General features: G+C 43.5%; 1 protein-coding gene across 1 annotated transcript in view; it reads right to left on the bottom strand.

Moving 5' to 3' along the window:
• Positions 1 to 3,059: 3,059 nt before the first annotated feature.
• Positions 3,060 to 20,440, bottom strand: part of LOC143279829 (DEP domain-containing mTOR-interacting protein-like) — an 18,855-nt gene continuing 1,474 nt past the window's right edge. Inside the window, exons 2-8 of the mRNA XM_076584053.1 lie at positions 17,141 to 17,319; positions 16,009 to 16,129; positions 15,342 to 15,514; positions 14,079 to 14,201; positions 8,679 to 9,082; positions 6,869 to 6,973; positions 3,060 to 5,344 (exon numbers count right to left, since the gene is read on the bottom strand). Of these exons, the coding sequence (XP_076440168.1) occupies positions 5,210 to 5,344; positions 6,869 to 6,973; positions 8,679 to 9,082; positions 14,079 to 14,201; positions 15,342 to 15,514; positions 16,009 to 16,129; positions 17,141 to 17,319 (1,240 nt within the window). The 3' untranslated portion in view covers positions 3,060 to 5,209. The remainder of the gene's footprint in view (positions 5,345 to 6,868; positions 6,974 to 8,678; positions 9,083 to 14,078; positions 14,202 to 15,341; positions 15,515 to 16,008; positions 16,130 to 17,140; positions 17,320 to 20,440) is intronic.

Below are 20,440 nucleotides of genomic sequence, written 5' to 3'. Positions count from 1 at the left end.
GGGCTTCTGTGTGTTTGTGTTTTCTCATGCATGAGTATGCATTCAGTGCCGGTGCGTCTCGAGTCAAGTGCCAGTGCCGGCCTCGCGTGTCGGTGCGTGCGTGCTGTGTGTACGGGCCATGTCGGTGAGCCATTGTGCATGTGTGTGTGTGTGTGTTAATGTGTGTGTGTGTGTGTGTGTGTGTGTGTGTGTGTGTGTGTGAGTGTCAGTGCCAGTGTGTGTTTGTGTGTGTACGCGGCGCGCGCGCGCGCGCGCGTGTGTGTGTGTGTGTGTGTGTGTGTGTGTGAGCCGCCGGTGTGTGTGTGTGCAGTGTGTGTGTGTGCGTGAGCGGGTGTGTGTATCGGCGCGGCACCGGTGTGTGTGTGTCAGTGTGTGTGCCGTGCGCGGCGTGTGTGTGTGTGTGTGTGTGTGTGTGTGTACACGCACGTGGTCTTCTTTCCCTTTGCTTTTACCTGCATATCTTAACCGACAAAGACTGTCAACAGTTTTCAAAACCCAGTCCCTGTTAGCAAATGTTTTTAAGTCCTGCTACCCAACTGTATTTGATCACCAACTGTTCAAGTTTGCAGGGTTTATTCTTCCTTCTGCGAAAAAAAAAATGTTGTGGCACTGAGGTCCATCTCCTATGCATGTGGTGTGCTTGACTCTGTGTGTATACATATGTATGTGTAAACAGTGCATGCATGTGTACGGACTATGTGCCGTGTATGTGTGTGTGCGTGTGTTCGTACTGTATGTTTGCATGTGTTTAACTTGATTAGAGTTGTGTTGTGCAGGTTATGTGTTGTGTTGTGGTTATGTGTCGTGTTGTGTGTGTGTGTGTGTGTGTGTGTGTGTGTGTGTGTGTGTGTGTTGAGGGGGCTGGTATGTACACACATATGTTTGAATAATATGTTTAAATGTGTGTATGCATTGTGTTTATGTGTGTGTGTGTAGTTTGCTAGTCACATTTTAGTGTTCACACGTCAGTAGCGTAACATCGATGTAATGCGGTGTTATCAGTGTATAAAATCATGTGTTTTGCGAAGCACCTGAACAGATTTCTGGATAGTGTGCTCCCGTTAAGTATCCAGAAGTAGTAGTGGTAGTAGTTGTTGTATCGATCATCATTATTTTTGTTATTGTTGTTGTTGGTGTTGTTTGTTTTTTGCTGCAGTCGTTTGTGCTGGTGTGTATTGTGTATTCAACGGTCATCACAATTATGAATAGGTTTTCGTTTCATCACACAGTTGTGAAAGGTCATAAAACTATACTGAGCGTTGTTGCCATTTATCTTTTATCTTTCTTCCATACTGACTTTAAGAGGCCTATAATAGTCTCAACACGGTATAGTTTCGAGGTCATGCGCTTTCACAACTTATTCAAGCGGGGGAAACATGGTAAGTAAGCAGACACTGCCCAAGACACAACCTGAAAATTTAACAGCATCAGTTGACTGCAGCCTTCTATATCTCACTTTCAGCAAGATGCTAATCAATGCAAACGTGGAGACTGGTTGCCATGCCACCGTCACATGATGGCCAGCGGGTTCTTTGAAGAAAAATTCGTCTCACTGCCACTTTTAAGACCATATAAGTCCGTGTCCTACTGCTAACTACCAGCCTGTGCTCCGCCGTGGTCAGTCTGTTGATATTAAGTCCGTAGTAGCAAACAGCGAATATGTACGGCAATATACATCCTTTGTTGTACACGTCAATGAAGCTGATGTGCATGGTCAGTTTTGGTGATGCCGCCGGCGACGAAGCCAACGTATTCCGTAACATACAGAAACGTGGTGAAAATGACGGCTGATTCAGTGGCTGTGGTGATACCTGAGTGCGTTAGTTCGATAATGCGTTGATGGTGGTACACACACAGTGCTGTGGCAATGTTGCGCTTTGTAATCGATTGGTCGTAGTTTTCTGTAAACGGGTGGTGCAGTGTAGTGTAGTGTAGTGTAGTGTAGTGTAGTGTAGTGTAGCCAATGAAGTGTAGTGTAGCCAGTATAGTGTAGTGTAGTGTAGTCAAGTGTAGTGTAGCATAGTGTAGTGTAATGTAGTGTACTGTAGGTGAAGATTTAATTTTTGTTTTTGTCGTGACTGTACTGATCTCTCTCTTTCTCGAGGAAGATAACTATACTTCTATATATCCGTAGTATTTATCCATCTTTTTATCAGTTCCCCACCCCCACCCCACCCCCACCCCCTCACACACACTCACACACTTTGTGCATGCTCCATCGTACAAGCAAGGACACGGGAAAATATGTCACTTGATTTAATTACATGTGTACAGTGTATTACATACATTTTAAATGAAAGTTTGAATGAAGGTTTGATACTTAAGGTCTATATTATTACACATCAACTGCGAAGTGAAAAAAAAAAGAAGAAAAATCCTCTGATGATGTATTAAAAAAAAATCCACAGCATATATAAATGTATCATTGTCCTCATATCCTGAACATAATTATGAGATCACACACACACACACACACACACACACACACACACACACACACACACACAGAGAGAGAGAGAGAGAGAGAGAGAGAGAGAATCATATATATAAGAGTCACATGCACAAACACGCATTCATAAACACAAGATCAGTTGAGCAATCTGTTCTTATTGCATTTGTACCAGACACTGTTCCGTAGCCTACTAACTGAGGTAAACGCTGTTTCCAATATCCATTGCATGTGATCGAAGCATGCCTGTTTCCATTAAGGACAAATCTGGGTTACCATGGTAGTGTACTTTAAATGGCGAATTTACACCAATGCAATTAAGGCGCAGAAGAAGCAAGGTGAAGCCCACAAGAAAGCTGATCAAATATTTAGCAAAAATCTTTTGAAAATGATAGCAGTAAATGCAAGAAAGATGGAAGAAACAAAGCAACCAAACCAAGATCACACAAAGATGAGAACCCAGCAATGTAAATAATTACAAATGAAACAAAAATATAACGAATAAACAGCAACATTATCATGTCCAACTTCTGTACCGTGAACCACATTTGTCGCCCTCTCCTCCCCTCACCCCCCCCGCCCCGATCCACCACCACCCCTCTTCCCCCCCATCAACCCCCGCCCCGACCACCCTTTCCACAATCACCTTCCAGGACCTCATCAGCGTGCCTGTAGCTCTGTAACATGCATGGAAGCAGACGGGGACTTTCATCAATAATAAAGTTAGTGGGAAAAGGGGAGCCACCACCGGAACAGCGGCGTGCAGAAGTAGATCCATAATATATACAAAGGCAGTGAAAGGTTAACGTCACGAAAATGTCAGAGTCGGCAGAATGGACTAATGGAATACAGGATGTGTTTTGTCTCGGTTCAATAACAGTTCGACGCTTCACAGGAATGTTCAGTAGCCTTAACACTGCAAGGGTCATGTAGGGTCATATGGAGACATGTAAGTTTTATTGTGAAACAAAGTTACTGCTACACAAACTTACAGTGGGGCCAACAGCGAAGTGAGAGCTGTATGATAAATGTTTTCTCCATTGCAATGGGAAGTCATATACAGCTTAGTCTTTTGTGAATGACTATGACTGAAATTAGGAGGCAAGATTGCACTGGCTCCTAGTGCTGCAGCCTTGGCTGGCTAGTTGGTCTTCGGGAACCATCCCTGCGCCGGCTGTCCTAAAACCCTCTTGGCTGAGAGAGTGGGGATGAAACTTGAGTAAGATACTCTCAACTATAATCAAATTCTAGCCCAGATAGTCAGGACAGCAGATTCCTCCTCTGCTGTTCTGGTGGCCATAGTCGGACACGACTATGATATATACATACAAAGCTATTGTAATCGGTGCTGCATCTTTCTGTGCTCGCTGTAATGTAATGTACTGGACTGCACTGCATTGTGCTGTTCTGTTCTATCTTGTACATAACTGTACACTACCTGACAGACAGCACACTTAGATAGCCAACGGGAGGCCAGTCATAAACACAACAAATCCAAGAATCGAAACAGGAGCCAGCAATCCTTTGATGGTGTTGATAATGTCTGTGAGAACCCATGGCTTTGTAGGTATCCTTCGGCAACACTGCAGATAATGTGTTATCCACTCGCTGTATAGGCATACTTCGGTAATGAGCTGGAGTGATGTTCACATGAACCCCTAGTTTTACAAGTCTTCTTCGGTAATGTTAGCATCCTTGGGTAATGATGTCGGTAATTTCAATGAACCCTTGGCTTTAAAGATATCCTTCGGTAATGATGTGATTAATATGTGTTCGCATCTCTGGCTTTAATTGGTACCGATCGGTAGCTCTACTTTTCAGAAACTTCGGGAGTGATGTTGATAAAGTATATACTAACCCCTGTGGCCAACGCTCAGTTTATATCACAGATTGATATAAGCTTACAGTTGGACCAACAGCAAAGTGAGAGCTGCATAATCAATAGTTTTTCCATTGCAGTAGGAAGCCATTTACAGCTTAGCCTTTTGTCAACGACTATGACTCAAACTAGGAGGCAAAATTGCACTGGCTCTTAGTGCTGCAGCCCTGTGGGTTAGTTGGTCTTTGAGAACCATCCAAACGCTGACTGTCCTAAAACACTCTTGGCCGAGAGAGTGGGGATGTAACTTTGACAAGACACTCTCCACTATAATCAAATTCTAGCCCAGATAGTTGGGACAGCAGTTGCCTCCTGTGCAAAGGGTCAGAACGATGGTCCATAGTCGGACACGACTATCATACATGCATACACATGCTCTTAGGTAACGATGTAGATATTGTACATGTATAAACCCCTTGCTTTGCAGATGCCTTAAAGCAATGATAGATATAATGTACATATGAATCCATGGTGTTTTAATACAATCAAAACTGTATAATACTGATTAGATATCGACAGAAAGGAGAACCGACAGGAAATCCTTTGTTATTTACTTACAACATGTGTGTCAGTTTGGTGACTTGATATTGCCAGCATGATAATGACTGGATCATCAATACAGACAACAAACAGGCCCCCCCCCCCCCCCCACCCCCCACCAAAATGCTGTCAGAAGAAGGAATTTTTTGGCAACGAACAAAACCTTTAAAATAACAATGCTCTGCCGATATAGCTACCTTGTGGGTAGCCGAATGCTAATTTCTTTCAGTCTTCACGTTCGTTCATTCTCAGCCGTGCTGAACAATCGTCGCCACGTCGACGAAGGAATGTACCATGCCAGGCAAGGGAGTGGTCCGTGTCCACCCGGGCACAGCCTGTCATCACGGCCGGGTGTTGGTGTGGGACAGGACGACCAGGGTGAGAAGCCCCACGTGACTCATCACCACGCGCCCCACGTGACGATGGTCCTGGTTCTTCATGTTCTTCCCGTTCACAGACAGCACGTACTGTCCCTCCTGCCATCAAACGTCACCAGTGTGTGTGTCAGTGCTGTTTGAAGACACAGTTGCACGTGTGTGTGTTGCGCCATGTGGCGCGCGTGTGGGTGTGTGTTGTGTTGTGGTCTGTGTGTGTGTGTGTGTGTGTGTGTGTGTGTGTGTGTGTGTACGTGCATGTGTGCATTTTGTGCTAATCTCGGCGGCGTTGTGTTTGCATGTGTGTGTTGTGCTGTATTGTATTGTGTTGTGGTTGTGTGTGTGTGTGTGTGTGTGTGTGTGTGTGTGTGTGTGTGTGTGCGCGCGCGCGCGAGCATGCGTGCGTGCATGTGTGTACGTATGTGTGTGTTCTGTGTGTGTGTGTTATGTGTGTGTGTGCGCGCGCGCAGGCGCGCGTGCTTTGTGAGTGTGTAGGTGTGTGTGTGCACGTACACGCGTGTGTGTATGTGCTGTGTGTGTGTGTGTGTGTGTGTGTGTGTGTGTGTGTGTGTACAAGGCCGTATGAATGTGAACTATTGCAACAAATACAATCATTAAAACTGTTGCTGCTGATACCACCGTTTTTTGTAAGCAGGGCGGTGGCGACAAAAATGGCACGGTATAGAACTAATAAAGTTCCTTTCGCTCCATAAGGGGATGGGTGTTTTCCATTACAACAGGTATATATGCAAATAACGCAACACACAATCATTTACAGTTGTGAATAATGCTTGCATATTACCTTCGGAAAAAATACACACCGCACAAATTCTTTTTATCCAATGAATAATTCAGAAGGATGAGTTCAGGGACGGAGGGTTCTTCCCAAAGAAATAGGAATTGCATAAAACTGTTACACAGCTACTGTAGTACACGGAAAAGTCTTCCGCATAAGTACAAACAAATGCATACACACAAACACATGCAAACAAATACGCCGCCTAGACTAGCAAGCATAAAATGCACACACGTTCGTACACGCTCGCTTACACACACACACACACACACACACACGTGCGCGCGCATACATACACACACACATACACACACACACACACACACACACACACACACACACACACATCTGCCTACACCGCACGCACACACACGCGTACACACACACGCATACATACATCACATACACACACACGTTCACGGACACGGGCGTTTACATACGCACACACGTGCCCATACCGTACGCACGCACGCACGCACGCGCGCGCGCACGCGCGCACACACACACACACACACACACAGAATCAGAGACAGCATAAGAATGAAAAGGGAGGCTTATTCATCTCCCATCACTCAATGACAGATCCTAAAACCACTTTCAATGCTAAGGCAGTAATGATCATTCGCAGTGTTGCAAAAGGCAACCACTGACACAGGTGAAAACTAAAAATAAATAAATAAATAAATAAATAAATAAATAAAAATAAAACAAAAAAAACCGTACATATATCTGACGTTCTCGGTTTCTCAACACGCCGCTCTTACCGTTCGGGACAGGATGCCGTCAAAGACACACACACTGAGCACACAGATGGGTCAGTCTATACTGACCTTGAGGCCTGCTGCAGCCGCGGGACCCAGGGGGTCGATGGTGTGGACGTAGCAAGGACTGGACCCCCGCAGCACAAACCCGTACCCCACTTCGTCCTGTTCCATCTGGGTGGCAGAGACGGGTGGAGAGAGTCAATGCAACGTAGTGCCGCCACACAATACAACATGCGATACGACAGGAGGTGGTGAAAGGCAAAACATAATACACTGCGTCGCAATGCAATGCAGCAACTCAGCAAGACAGCACAAGGCAGCACAACATCAATACACTACAAGAGCGTGAAATAAATGTGTGTACAGAACGGCACAGTACGGTCCAGTGCATGTTGTACAGTGAAGCAAAGTACTGGACATTGCAACTCAGTTCATCACAGCTTTGATTGATTGATTGATTGATTGATATGGACACTCATATAGCGCCAATCCTCGGTCGGAGACCAAGTTCTTAGCGCTTTACAAACACGGGGTCATTTGCACAATAGGCTACCTATCTGGGTAGAGCCGACTGACGGCTGCCACTAAGCGCCGGCTCATCATTCGTTTCCTGCGTCATTCAATCAGATTTCAGGCACGCACACATACACACTCTGACAAACATGCAACATTTTACGTGTATGACAGGGTGTTTTTTTTTATCTACTATGCCATGCAGGCAGCCATGTTGGCGTACAGGACAACATTATACAAGACCTGCTGGAGTGGAGTGGAAAAGAGTGAAGTACAGTGCAGTTGGTAAATTGCACACTTCAGCACAACGCCTATGATAGTCACTGAGTCGTGTCCGACTAGTGTCATCAAAATATCAGTGGACGGAGGCAACTGTTGTCCCGACTGTCTGGGCTAGAATTTGATTATAGTGAAGAATGGCTTGCCCAAGTAACCAGAATACACGGAATATCAATACATAACAATCATATGGACTACAAAACAGCATTACAGTACAGAAGTATAGCGCAGTGCAGCACAATACATCAGGCTTACAGCATAACACACTACAACACAGTACAATACAAGAAGCCAAACAAAACAGATCGAGGCACGCGGTTCTCTTCTTACACTTTGTCCGTGTTAGGAAGTATAAGCCATATTTGGTGTGGAAAAGGAAAACCAAAGAAACATCACAGCACAACCGAACTGCACGCAATTTCAAGCTGCAGGACAGGAAAAAACAACAACAAATTGTCTTTGGAGTAAAACTGGATAGAGCCTTCAGTTGGGAAAAACTGAAATTAAAACGTGAAAAAAAACATGCATGTAGACAAGTAGAAACTGCACCTGCAAAATTAGGAATGATTTTGAATCGAATGTATCCAATCTTCGTATGTCAAACTTTGGCGACAAACTGAATACGAGTGAAAATGCCAAAAAAACCGAGACTGACTGGAAACAGAAAGCATCAGAAATATGGCAAGAACAGACATGGACACAGACTGATCAGCTGAGGGACAGGCAGCAACAAACCGCAGAAACAGACTCACATACAGAAAGACAAACATACAAACTGACGTATATATACACACAGAGACAGAGAGAGGAAAAACGGTGAGAGAGACAGAGAAAGAGAGCGAGGAGGGAAGGTATGAAAAAGTCACACTGACTGACAGAGAACAAGATAGAGACAATAAGAGGTAAACAGGGACTGACAACCACAGAGTCACATGCATACACACTGAGACCCAAAAACACACGCACACACACAGCGCACACACACCACACACACACACACACACACACAAACCATGACACACGCCAAGCGAAGCACACCACCACCATAACCACCACCACCACCTCCGCAGCCACCCCTCCTTACCTTCACCACCCGTCTCACCATCAGCCCCCGCTCCCCGGAACCCAAGACCGCAGCACCGGCACTGGCACCAGCGGAAGAAGCGGCGGCAGCGGCAGAAGAAGAAGACCTGCCGAACGGCAACGACCACATCGCCAGACAATCCTCCTCCTCCTCGCCACCCGGCCCTAAGTCGTTGTCGGCGCCCCTGATGGCATGGCTGGTGTCGGAGGTGGCTGGCTGAGGGCTCAGGAAGCTGTTGCTGTTATTGCTGTCCAGGGAGGAGTGCGAGGGGGCCAGTACACAGCTGTCCACTGTGTCCAGGCTGCTGCCGCCTTCCGAACCAGCAGCGCCGCCGCCGCCACTCCCGCTGCCTCTGCCTCCCGCGCCGGTCTGTAACGACGGGGGCAGAGCGTGGCTGCTGGAAGCTGGCACCAACAGTGACGGTAGGACCGGTCGATAAAGGGACTACAGACAAGAGGAGAGGAGAGAAGGAGAGGAGAGAGAGGGTGGAGGGGTAGAGGGGGAAGAGAGACAGAGAGAGAGAGAGAGAGAGATGGTCTGCTACTTGGGAAAAGTAGTGGGGTTGTTTTGGGGACACAGAAAGAGACAGAGAGGGATGGTGTGCAATTACGGAGAAGCGGTGGGGCCGTTGTTTGGACTCGGAAAGCGAGACGGAGAGAGGGGGGAGAGACAGACACAGAGAGAAAGAGAGAGAGAGGGAGGGAGATGGTCTGCTGCTATGGAAAAGTAGTGGGATCGTAACTGGGACACGGAAAAAGAGAGAGAGAGAGAGTGGGGTGGGGAATGGGGGTGGGGGGTGGTAACTACGGAGAAGTGGTGGTGGTGGTGTTGGGACGAGGCTGGCAATGTGAGAGTCCTCATGGGACAAGAGGGTCGGTGAAGGGAAACATGGGGGATGGGAAAATGAGGGGTGTATGGGACGGAAGACACAGACAGAAACACTAAATGAGAAGGAACGGGAACTAAGAAGAAGTGAGATAGGAAGAGTAGGAGCAGGAGCATGGAAAGGAGAACGAGGGAAACGGGGAGGAGAAGCAGAAGAGGAGGGGAACAACTAATGGGACAATAAAAAGAAGAAACCATGCGTCTAAAATCATCCTTCTTCTTCTTCTTCTTCTTCTTCTTCTGCGTTCGTGGGCTGCAACTCCCACGTTCACTCGTATGTACACGAGTGGGCTTTTACGTCTATGACCGTTTTTACCCCGCCATGTAGGCAGCCATACTCCGCTTTCGGGGGGTGTGCATGCTGGGTATGTTCTTGTTTCCATATCCCACCGAACGCTGACATGGATTACAGGATCTTTAACGTGCGTATATGATCTTCTGCTTGCATATACACACGAAGGGGGTTCAGGCGCTAGCAGGTCTGCACATATATTGACCTGGGAGATCGGGAAAATCTCCACCCTTTAACCCACCAGGGGCCGTCACCGTGATTCGAACCCGGGACCCTCAGATTGAAAGTCCAACGCTTTAACCACTCCGCTATTGCGCCCGTCCTAAAATCATCCAAAAAATCATCATACTTTACAATGTACATCTTCACCAAGTACAAAACAACAACAACATTACCATACATACTATCTCTCTCTCATACTTATTTGCACACGTGTGCGCCACATACCATACCGCCCCCACCCCTAACATACACACGGCGTCCATAACCCCCTTATCTTAGCATTCCCTGACACATGCACGCAAGTGAAGGGGGTAGACTGTGGGAAAGACAGACAGACAGACATAGACGGAGAAACACAAGAACGAGACAGAGAAGAGAGAGAAAGAGAGACGGAGTGGGGGTGGGGGAGTGGGGGAGGGGGTGGGGGGGGTCAGAAATACAGAGCTCACGCGCACACCGGCGCACACTACAAAATTCTAACAGTTGAGTTTATCAGCCTTATATTTATGTACGTACTTGCCTATGTGGGTGTGTGTAAGTTTGTGTGTGGGCCTGTATGTGTGTCAGTGTGAGCGTGTTCATGCGTGTATGTCGGTGAGTATACGTGCGTGGCTATTACATACTCATGGCGCTGTACTGACAGTGTCTGTTTTCCCTTGTTGGTGCGTATTTTACAGATAAACAATTTTAAAAAGTTATGTCTGATAACACATTTCATTTTATGTACAGAGACTACATCACACATATATTCTGCTCTGTCCCATTTAATTGAACGTACACACAATCCGCATGCTTATCATCCCAGTATGTCAAAAAATAAAACGAAAACCATATTAGACATTAGACTGATAATTCGGTTAAATTTGTCATCGAGACGATAAGTCATATCATTGTCGAGTTACTCATTTACGTTCTTTGGGTCTTCTGTTATGTTCGACAGGATATTATATTTGATAACACTTATCAGCGTTCGCATGATTTTCAGACACTTTTTTTTTTTTTTTTTTTTTTTTTTTTTTTTTGCTGTGCTTATTGTAGTATTTCCCAAAAGCAGTTACATACTTAGAACACATTGACGGGCAACGCCTAGGATCGGTGATCACTAGTCTACCCGGAAGAAGCGGTAACCCGAAGGTGAAGGTTGGCGATTTTCCTATCTCCCAGGCCCACAACTGTTTAGAGCCCCTCTCTGTTTACGCAGGCCTGTTCCCTGATGAAAAGGGTCCAATTATGCACGTTAAAGATCCCATGATGAAGAGTGCTATATTGATGAAAATACAAACATGCACGACAAGGATCACCCTAGAAAACAGAGTGTGGATGCCTAAACAGGCTAGCAGAGGTGGAGGTGGGTGTTGGACGAGGGTGTCGGAGGAGCGAGAATGATGTAAAACTGGTCATACAAACACTAACTAGGTGGAGAATGATGTAAAACTGGTCATACAAATACTAACAGAATGATGTAAAACTGGTCATACAAATACTAACAGAATGATGTAAAACTGGTCATACAAACAGATGGAGAATGATGTAAAACTGGTCATACAAATACTAACAGAATGATGTAAAACTGGTCATACAAACACTAACTAGGTGGAGAATGATGTAAAACCTGTCATACAAATACTAACTAGGTGGAGAATGATGTAAAACTTGTCATACAAATACTAACAGGTGGAGAATGATGTAAAACTGGTCATACAAATACTAACAGAATGATGTAAAACTGGTCATACAAATACTAACTGGTGGAGAATGATGTAAAACTGGTCATACAAATACTAACAGGTGGAGAATGATGTAAAACTGGTCATACAAATACTAACTAGGTGGAGAATGATGTAAAACCTGTCATACAAATACTAACTAGGTGGAGAATGATGTAAAACCTGTCATACAAATACTAACTGGTGGAGAATGATGTAAAACTGGTCATACAAATACTAACAGGTGGAGAATGATGTAAAACTGGTCATACAAATACTAACAGGTGGAGAATGATGTAAAACTGGTCATACAAATACTAACAGAATGATGTAAAACTGGTCATACAAACACTAACAGGTGGAGAATGATGTAAAACTGGTCATACAAATGCTAACAGGTGGAGAATGATGTAAAACTGGTCATACAAATGCTAACAGGTGGAGAATGATGTAAAACCTGTCATACAAATACTAACAGGTGGAGAATGATGTAAAACTGGTCATACAAATGCTAACAGGTGGAGAATGATGTAAAACCTGTCATACAAATACTAACAGGTGGAGAATGATGTAGAACTGGTCATACAAATACTAACTGGTGGAGAATGACGTAAAACTGGTCATAGTAACAGGTGGCTAAAAATTCGTTCGCAGGCCTGATCAGGACGTTGGGTTTATGCGAAGTTCTGGCATCGACTTCCCACCCCCTACCCCTCCGCCCCCCTCTTTTTTCAACAGCAGATGTGGATCTGATATGGATCAGTCCGTACGCTTTAACATCTCCTTGAAAGTGAAATTGAAACTGCTTGCAGACACTCATGCAGAAGACGGGTAGACAACAGATCGATCAAAAGACAAGTTACAAGCCTACTGGTTAAGCCGAAAGACAAGGAAGCTGACACAGAAACAACACAAAAATTAAAACTAAAATAATAAAATAATAGAAATAAACAAAGGGTTCAAACCGATAGAAGAGACGTCAGTCGTGTGATTTAGCTCTCTCTCTCTCTCACACACACACACACATACACACACAAACACACACACACACAACAACAACAACAAATAAATAAATAAATAAAAAGGTTTGAAACGGTTAGAAGAGACGTCAGCCGTGTGACTTAGCTCACGCACACACACAACAACAACAACAACACCCAAACAATAAATAAAAAGGGTAGAAACAGAAAGAAGATTCTGTGATTCTGCTGAGCACAGCGAGCCTTGTCAATGACTGGCGCTATGGACTGACCGCGAACATCAGACAGGACGAACGTTTACACACAAAATAATACAGAACCTCAAGACGGCACAAACAGATGCTGGGAAGGCAAGACACCAAGAAAAATAGATAGACGTCACTCCACTGGCCGTTGTTATTCATCAAGTCCATCGTTTTGTCTGGATGACCAACTTCAGACTACAAGACTGATAAAAAGACAGTTTTGACAAACGAATGTACAACTGACTTGGCTTTTCGACTGACACGATTCTCGAAAGCAGGGATGTGGGAGTGGGTGATAGGATCAATAAAGATAAAATGTCAGCCTCACTGCACTTTTTTTTTTTTTTTTAATTCACCATAAACGATTCCATAATGGTGGCTGTCACATTTTGTTGTCGTAGGAAAGCAACACTACTCAAAACGCTCCTCATAAAAGATATATATGATTAAATGACATTGAAAAAATATCGAACACTGTTCTAATTTATAAAGTATTCCAGATGTGTATTCAACCTCGTCAACATATGACATGATTTATAGTTTTGTTTTCTTTTTAGATATGCTAAATATGCTTGTTCGTTTAAAAAAAAATTTCCTTTTATCATTAACCTGTTTTGTGTACTATATTACATATATATATATACACATACATACATACATGTATATATACATATATATAGTGTGTATAGTGTATATATAATATATATATATATATATATATATATATATATATATATATATATGTGTGTGTGTGTGTGTGTGTGTGTGTGTTGTTCGTATGGCTTGAAACCGAGCGGAATTTTTTAATCAAGCGAGAAAATTCTGCGTCCTTAAGGGATAATTGAATGTCAAATGGCACAGAAGTTCTCTTAAAAACTTATTTTAGCTTTTTAAAAAAAAAAAAGTTTTTATTAAGACAGCTAAAAAAAAAAAAAAAATTTTTTTTGAAACACAAAAAAACTCCACTCATGGACCGTTTAAAAGCTTCTTTCGTTGTCTCATCTGTTGAAACCTGTCCTTTATCTTGAAAACAAAATCAATCAAAAAACTTATCAAAGAAGAAATGCTACCTTGGTGTGTGTCAGGGTCTGTGGCCAGAGGCTGCAGAACGTCCGACAGAAGGCACGGTCTGTCATAGTCCACTTGGAACTGGTACATCAGGCGATCGTCCGCAAAGTGATAGTCATCCGTTACTATAGCAAAACAAAGGCACGTGAAACAGAGCGATGATACTTGTCTTCAACACATATACATGAGAGAAAGAGACAGGGAGAGAGAGGGAGTGAGAGACAGAGAGAGACAGACAGACAGAGACGGAGACACACACACACACACACACACACACACACACACACACACACACACACACACACACCTGCACACGCACGCACGCACGCACGCACGCATGCACGCACACACACACACACACACACACACACACACACACACACACACACGTTCGATTACTTTTCAGTCAGTCCACACTGTCATTGCACATCCATTTCACTTCGCTGTCTCTTCCTGTCGTTTTCCCTGTCCCAATCTGCCCGTCACTCCCTAAACCTCTCATCCCCTCAGGCAACTCGCACATACACAATGTGTGTGTGTGTGTGTGTGTGTGTGTGTGTGTGTGTGTGTGTGTGTGTGTGTGTGTGTGTGTGTGTGTGTGTGTGTGTGTGTTGTTGTTGTTGTTGTTGTTGTCTTCAGTTTAACGTCTTTCAACTTGAAGTGATATTAGACGGGGAAAAAAACGTATGGGTAGGGGTTGTGGGTGGGGGAGGGGTAAAAGTGTGTGTATGTGTGGAGGATGAATAGGGAGAGACAACGCAAGGGAAAATGGAAACGTTATAAACGCCAACATCAAACAACTATAACAACTATAGCAAATGTCCTATAGGACTACGCAGCAAACCTTCTGTAATAACAAATAACATATTGGAATTGTTAATAACACATTCAAAAGAACTTGTGGAGAAGTCTGGCAAAAAAACATTTTAGATTCTGGTGTGTGTGTGTGTGTGTGTGTGTGTGTGTGTGTGTGAAAGAGAGAGAGGTCTATCACTAAATAGTGAAAAGATGTTTAAGCTGAAGAATGGGAGAAATGTCATTTTCAAATGGTAAAGGGCCGGTGGTTACGAAAATGAATATCTAAAAAAAAATAATAATAATAAAAAAAAAAAATTTTATTTTTTAAATATTTTTAAAAAAAAAACGAAAATGATTTTATACATAAATTTTAACAATATAATCCAATAGACAAAATAAGAAGGTTAAGGCTAGAATAGTACTGGCGCTGCCGATGCAAACTGCGACAGAAAGAACGACTTCCATACTGTGCCTTATGATGTCAAACTCGAGGAGTTGACGACACTGTTGGATGACGTCATGCCGTTCCAATTTGTCGTCATTAGCTGTCAGGCAATCGACAAGATCCACTCCCTGAAAGGCCCCTTGGTACAAGTGGCCCTTATGATATAATTCTCTCTGGATCTTGCTCTCTTTCACCCTGTGAAGAGACAGAAGGGGAAGAAAACATAATGACTGAGAGTAAAGACGCTGCAGCTGCTACTGAGGAGTATAACGGTGAGGGGGAGGGAGCGCGCTAGCAGGATTTGCGGAGAAAAAAAAAATGTAGAAGGGTGATGAACAATGATAAGGCTTGAGCACGAAGACAACACAAAAAGAAAAAGAAAAGAAAAGACAACAACGATATCAAGAAGACGCTGGTATTGTGGAAGGAGAGAGAACGACAACGATATTGAGATTGATACACAGAAAGTTTTATGTGCAGCGCGCGCGCGCGAACACACACACACACACACACACACACACACACACACACACACAACATCCACACTACACACACACACACACACACACACACACACACAGAGAGAGAGAGAGAGAGAACGAGACCGACATGAAAGACATGAGGTGGAGTCATATAAGACAAAAAGGAACGACAAAGAAAGAAACAAAATGTACTGCTAGCATGTGCACCTGAGAAAGACGCTGAGTCCTCGATAGAAAGTCGCTAAATCTGTGCGGAGGAGATAGCGGTCGTCATCCCTTGTGAACCGGTAAAACAGGTGTTGGTCCTTGAACACATGGTCGTCCACCACTGAAAAAAACAGGGGTGGGGTGGAGGGGGGGGGGGTACATTTCCTTCTCAATATTGAATAATGATTCAGATGTGTCGTGCAGTTGTTTTCTGTCTGTCTCAGTCAGCACCTGCCCTAGGCACACCCCCACCCCCCTCCCCTACACACACAGCCTCTCTCTCTCTCTCTGTGAGGATGGTAGCACCAATTTGGGTCAGATATCCAGCAGCACATATCTTTTATTGAATATTTGTGCCCGTACACAAGGCTACATGTACTGGCTGATAATTGCTCACTCGTGAGTCTGGTTGTCTCAATGAATGTCATTATTGCTTCCCTGTTCCTTTCTTGGTATCTAGAACTTGTTGTTGTTGTTTTGTTTGTTTGTTTGTTTTGGGGTTGTTTTTTGTTTGTTTGTTCGTTTGGGGGGTTTTGTTTTGTTTTGTTTTGTTGACGTTCAGTTAAAGAGTATACCAGTCTGTTAAAATATACCATTTATCAATAACATGTTACTTTTATATAAGAATATAACAGTCTGTTAAAGTATACCATTTATACAAAAAATGAAGAATTGGAGACCATAAAGGAATATTAACCACTAAAGTTGGTGTCCTCTTCTTCCTTTTTTGTTTTAATGATGTAGAGATGGAGCTGAGGTGGGGAGGGGTGTGGGCAGCTGGACTGTGAGTGCTACCACACACACACACACACACACACACACACACACACACACACACACATACATACATACATAGATACATACATACATACATACATACATTGCACACCTCCATACAATGACTGAATGAATGCATCTTTCCAAGCAAAGTAAATGTTCCATACGCCCTTAATTTCTGACATGCTGAAAGAAGGGCTACAGTAACAACAGTCTTGTCATGTTACCTAAACTTCAACAGAAGAACTGTTCAACCAAAGCAGTACCAGCACCACATATCTTTTTTTTAAACTTAGGAGAAGAAGAGAGGGGTCGGGAATAAGGAGGGTGAACTGTGGATGCTATAGTCCCTCACCGTGATGCAACATGTCATGTTCTTGAAGACAACGCATGGCTAAGATGGCTTCACCTCGGGACTGCACGTGACACATTTTGACCAGCCAATCAATGGCGTCTCTGCCAATGAAACACTTTCGGTATTTCCTTAAATGGTAGCGCCTGTCCTTGATCAGACCGACTTTGAGCATCTGGCTCCTGAAACGAAATAAGCAGAATACATATACTACGATCACGTCTACAAGGAGACAAATAGTCAAGTATCACACTTTGCACGAGAACGCGTACAGTACGCGCACAAACGCACACCTAAAATACGCACAAATATATGCACGCACAAGTGCACACGCACACATGAACGAATGAACGTTCGCTTACATACACGCGCAAACAAAAACATGAGACTCGTGGTCACACACACACACACACACACACACACACACACACACACACACACACACACACACACACAGAGGCCTACAAATATGTCATGTACTCTGACAGAAAGAACTATAGAAAGACAGAGCGATTGAGACAGGCAGACAGAGAGGCAAAACATCTGCCAAGTGACTGTCTGTCCTCTGTTATCAGACACTTACCAACAAGGACAGGTGTCAAAGTGCAGTATCACGCCGAACACACTTATTCGCTTTTCAATCTCACGTGTACGATCGCAAGAGGCATGTGTGTGTGTGTGTGTGTGTGTGTGTGTGTGTGTGTGTACGTGCGCGTGTCTGTGTCTGTGTGTGTCTGTGTCTCTGTGTGTGTGTGTCTGTGCTGTGTTGTGCTGTGTGTGTGTGTGTGTGTGTGTGTGTTCCCGAAACTGTTTAGCATGAGCCGAACAAACATCTACAGAAAGATAATCTCTCTTGATTCCGCCACCATCCGTTTGTTCGTTTTTAATTACGATCTCTCTCTCTCTCTCTCTCTCTCTTCTCTCTGTGTCTCTGTCTCTGTCTCACACATACACACACACACACAAACACGCACGCACGCACGCACGCGCGCGCGCACACACACACACACACACTTCGGTCATGTCTCTTTCCTTTATTCTGTGAGGGTGTTTAATTAACTACTGGTAATAACCCCTTTAATTCATGTCTTTCTACTTTGCATTTAAATGTGTCCTGTCTCTATCTGCTAACGTACTACAATAATGCGCTACATTATGTATTTAACATGTATGTGTGCGTGTGTGTGTGTGTGTGCGCGCGCGCGCGTGTGTGTGTGTGTGTGTGTGCGCGCGCGCGCGTGTTACTTTCATTATTTTTATCGTGATAATGAAAACACTCTTTTTTTTATTATCATTATTTCAATTATCATTCTTATCATCAACATCATCATCATTATCATTAATGTTCTTGTTGTTACAGGGTCAGATTGGAAGACTAGGCTATTGGAAAAATATTTATCCTTGAGTTATGATGTTTCTGAGTCTTTAGTCTCTCTGTCTCTCTCTCTCTCACTCGTTGTCTCATTGTTCTGTTTCTTTGTTGTTGTTGTTGTACAATATGGGGGCTCTCACCACAAATGTACAAACAGGTGGATGAGATCGCATGAAGAAATCTTCAACTGTTAATCTTTCCATTCGAACGGCGAAAGAGACGACGTTAACAGCGTTTCACCCCAATTACCATCATCAAAATATTGCAAGCGGAAGGCTCTTATACTGAAGACGTGAATGTTGACAAAGAAAACCACAATTCTGACGACGGAAGCTAAAGGTTGGGTCATTCAGACACCCACTGGACATCCGAGGGGTCTGTGTAGAGGAGAAGAGAGGACTGGCCGTACTGAGTGAGTTAAATACCAACCATAAACCGAACAATGTTTCAAAAGTTGGTACCAACAGGTATCCATACGCTTTGCAGGATTTGACGTGGGAAGTTCATTCATATCCTCATTCAGCGCCATCTCCCGCGATACGAATCAACTTCTTCACCTGTTCGTAATCATAACTAGCACAGACAATATGGTGTATTTGTGTTCACATTACGGAACAGAAATCATCGAATATTTTTATTTAAAACGAAACGTCAAGAGGTCACCAGGATATACGTATGTTCACCAAATGCTAGGTCGACAATAATTTCTACAAGTTGAAAATGTACATATAGCCCGCTTCCAGTGTCCTGATCACAGTTCGTCCGAAGTTGAAAATCCAGTGGTTTACGGATGTCTGTCCTGTGCTTTTATGCATTTCTGTATCACATTCTTTCTGACCAATTCCAGTATTTCATGAAAGAAAGAATTTGTTTTCTGTTTTGGTCTACATCGTGTTTAATATTTCTTTGGAAGAAAGCATGACTGTATGATACCAAGTTGTGAAGATAAAACCAAGGAATTAGACAAACGTTGTTTACTCTTATAAGTGTGACTAGGCGTTTGGTAAAGCCCACGCAAAGCATTAAGAAAATATTTATTACCGGACTGACAAATCATCATGCAAGCTTATCTCACTCGAAAGTCTTTTTACTATAGACTTTGAACTAGATACTATACATCCAGTTTGAGCCAGATGTTTAAAAAAGCAGCCAGATGTTTATAAAAAAAAAAGCGCTTATAGTATACCAAGTGCAACTTGTCTGTAGCGTTTTGTCCTTGTCCGCGATTGAAATGAGGTCAGATTCATGAATCACAACACGTGTTATGAATCACTCAAACCCAAAAGATGATTTAAAAAAACCTCTTATCGCCATTTATCTATCTGTAAGTGATGAGTTACAATCACATGGCTATAGCCTACTAAAACAGGCGCCCAATCATTACTTAACGCACTGCAGGAGAAGCATGGTTATTGTATGTCCAAGCTGACCTTCAGGGACTACGGTTAAGCAATTCTGACCACTGGTAACAGAAAAATACATATCATAGTATTCTGATTCATCTACAGTCTGAAATCAGCAATCGGGACGAACTGACCATAAAATGATTAACAACAAAAAAGATCTCACTGGGCTTCCCATGGACACAGGATTGTTTCTAAGATGGAAATCTGAAAACAGATCCTAATTAATTACTATGTTCAAGAGTACAATAAAATGCTGCTCAGGGCAAAAAAAAAATCGAAAGGAAGGAGATGGGGGTGTAAGGAAAGTTGGTTGGTGTTATTCATGAAAACGACACAATCAATGTCGAAATCATGGGCACATCTTCAAACGCATCGTGTGCAACAGGCTTGAGGGCCTTGGTGAACTAGCCTCTTGACGACAATATTACCACTACACAAATGGGGTAAGGTTCAAACATTAAGATTTTGCCTTCTGTCACAGACGGCAACAGGATAAACTGAAGGAGATTTTTTTTTAATGTCACC

The sequence above is a fragment of the Babylonia areolata genome, chromosome 3 (assembly GCF_041734735.1).
Source record: "Babylonia areolata isolate BAREFJ2019XMU chromosome 3, ASM4173473v1, whole genome shotgun sequence".
Lineage (NCBI taxonomy): Eukaryota > Metazoa > Mollusca > Gastropoda > Neogastropoda > Buccinidae > Babylonia > Babylonia areolata.
Note: the sequence above shows the minus strand (reverse complement) of the source record. Positions and strands in the feature narration are given on the sequence as shown.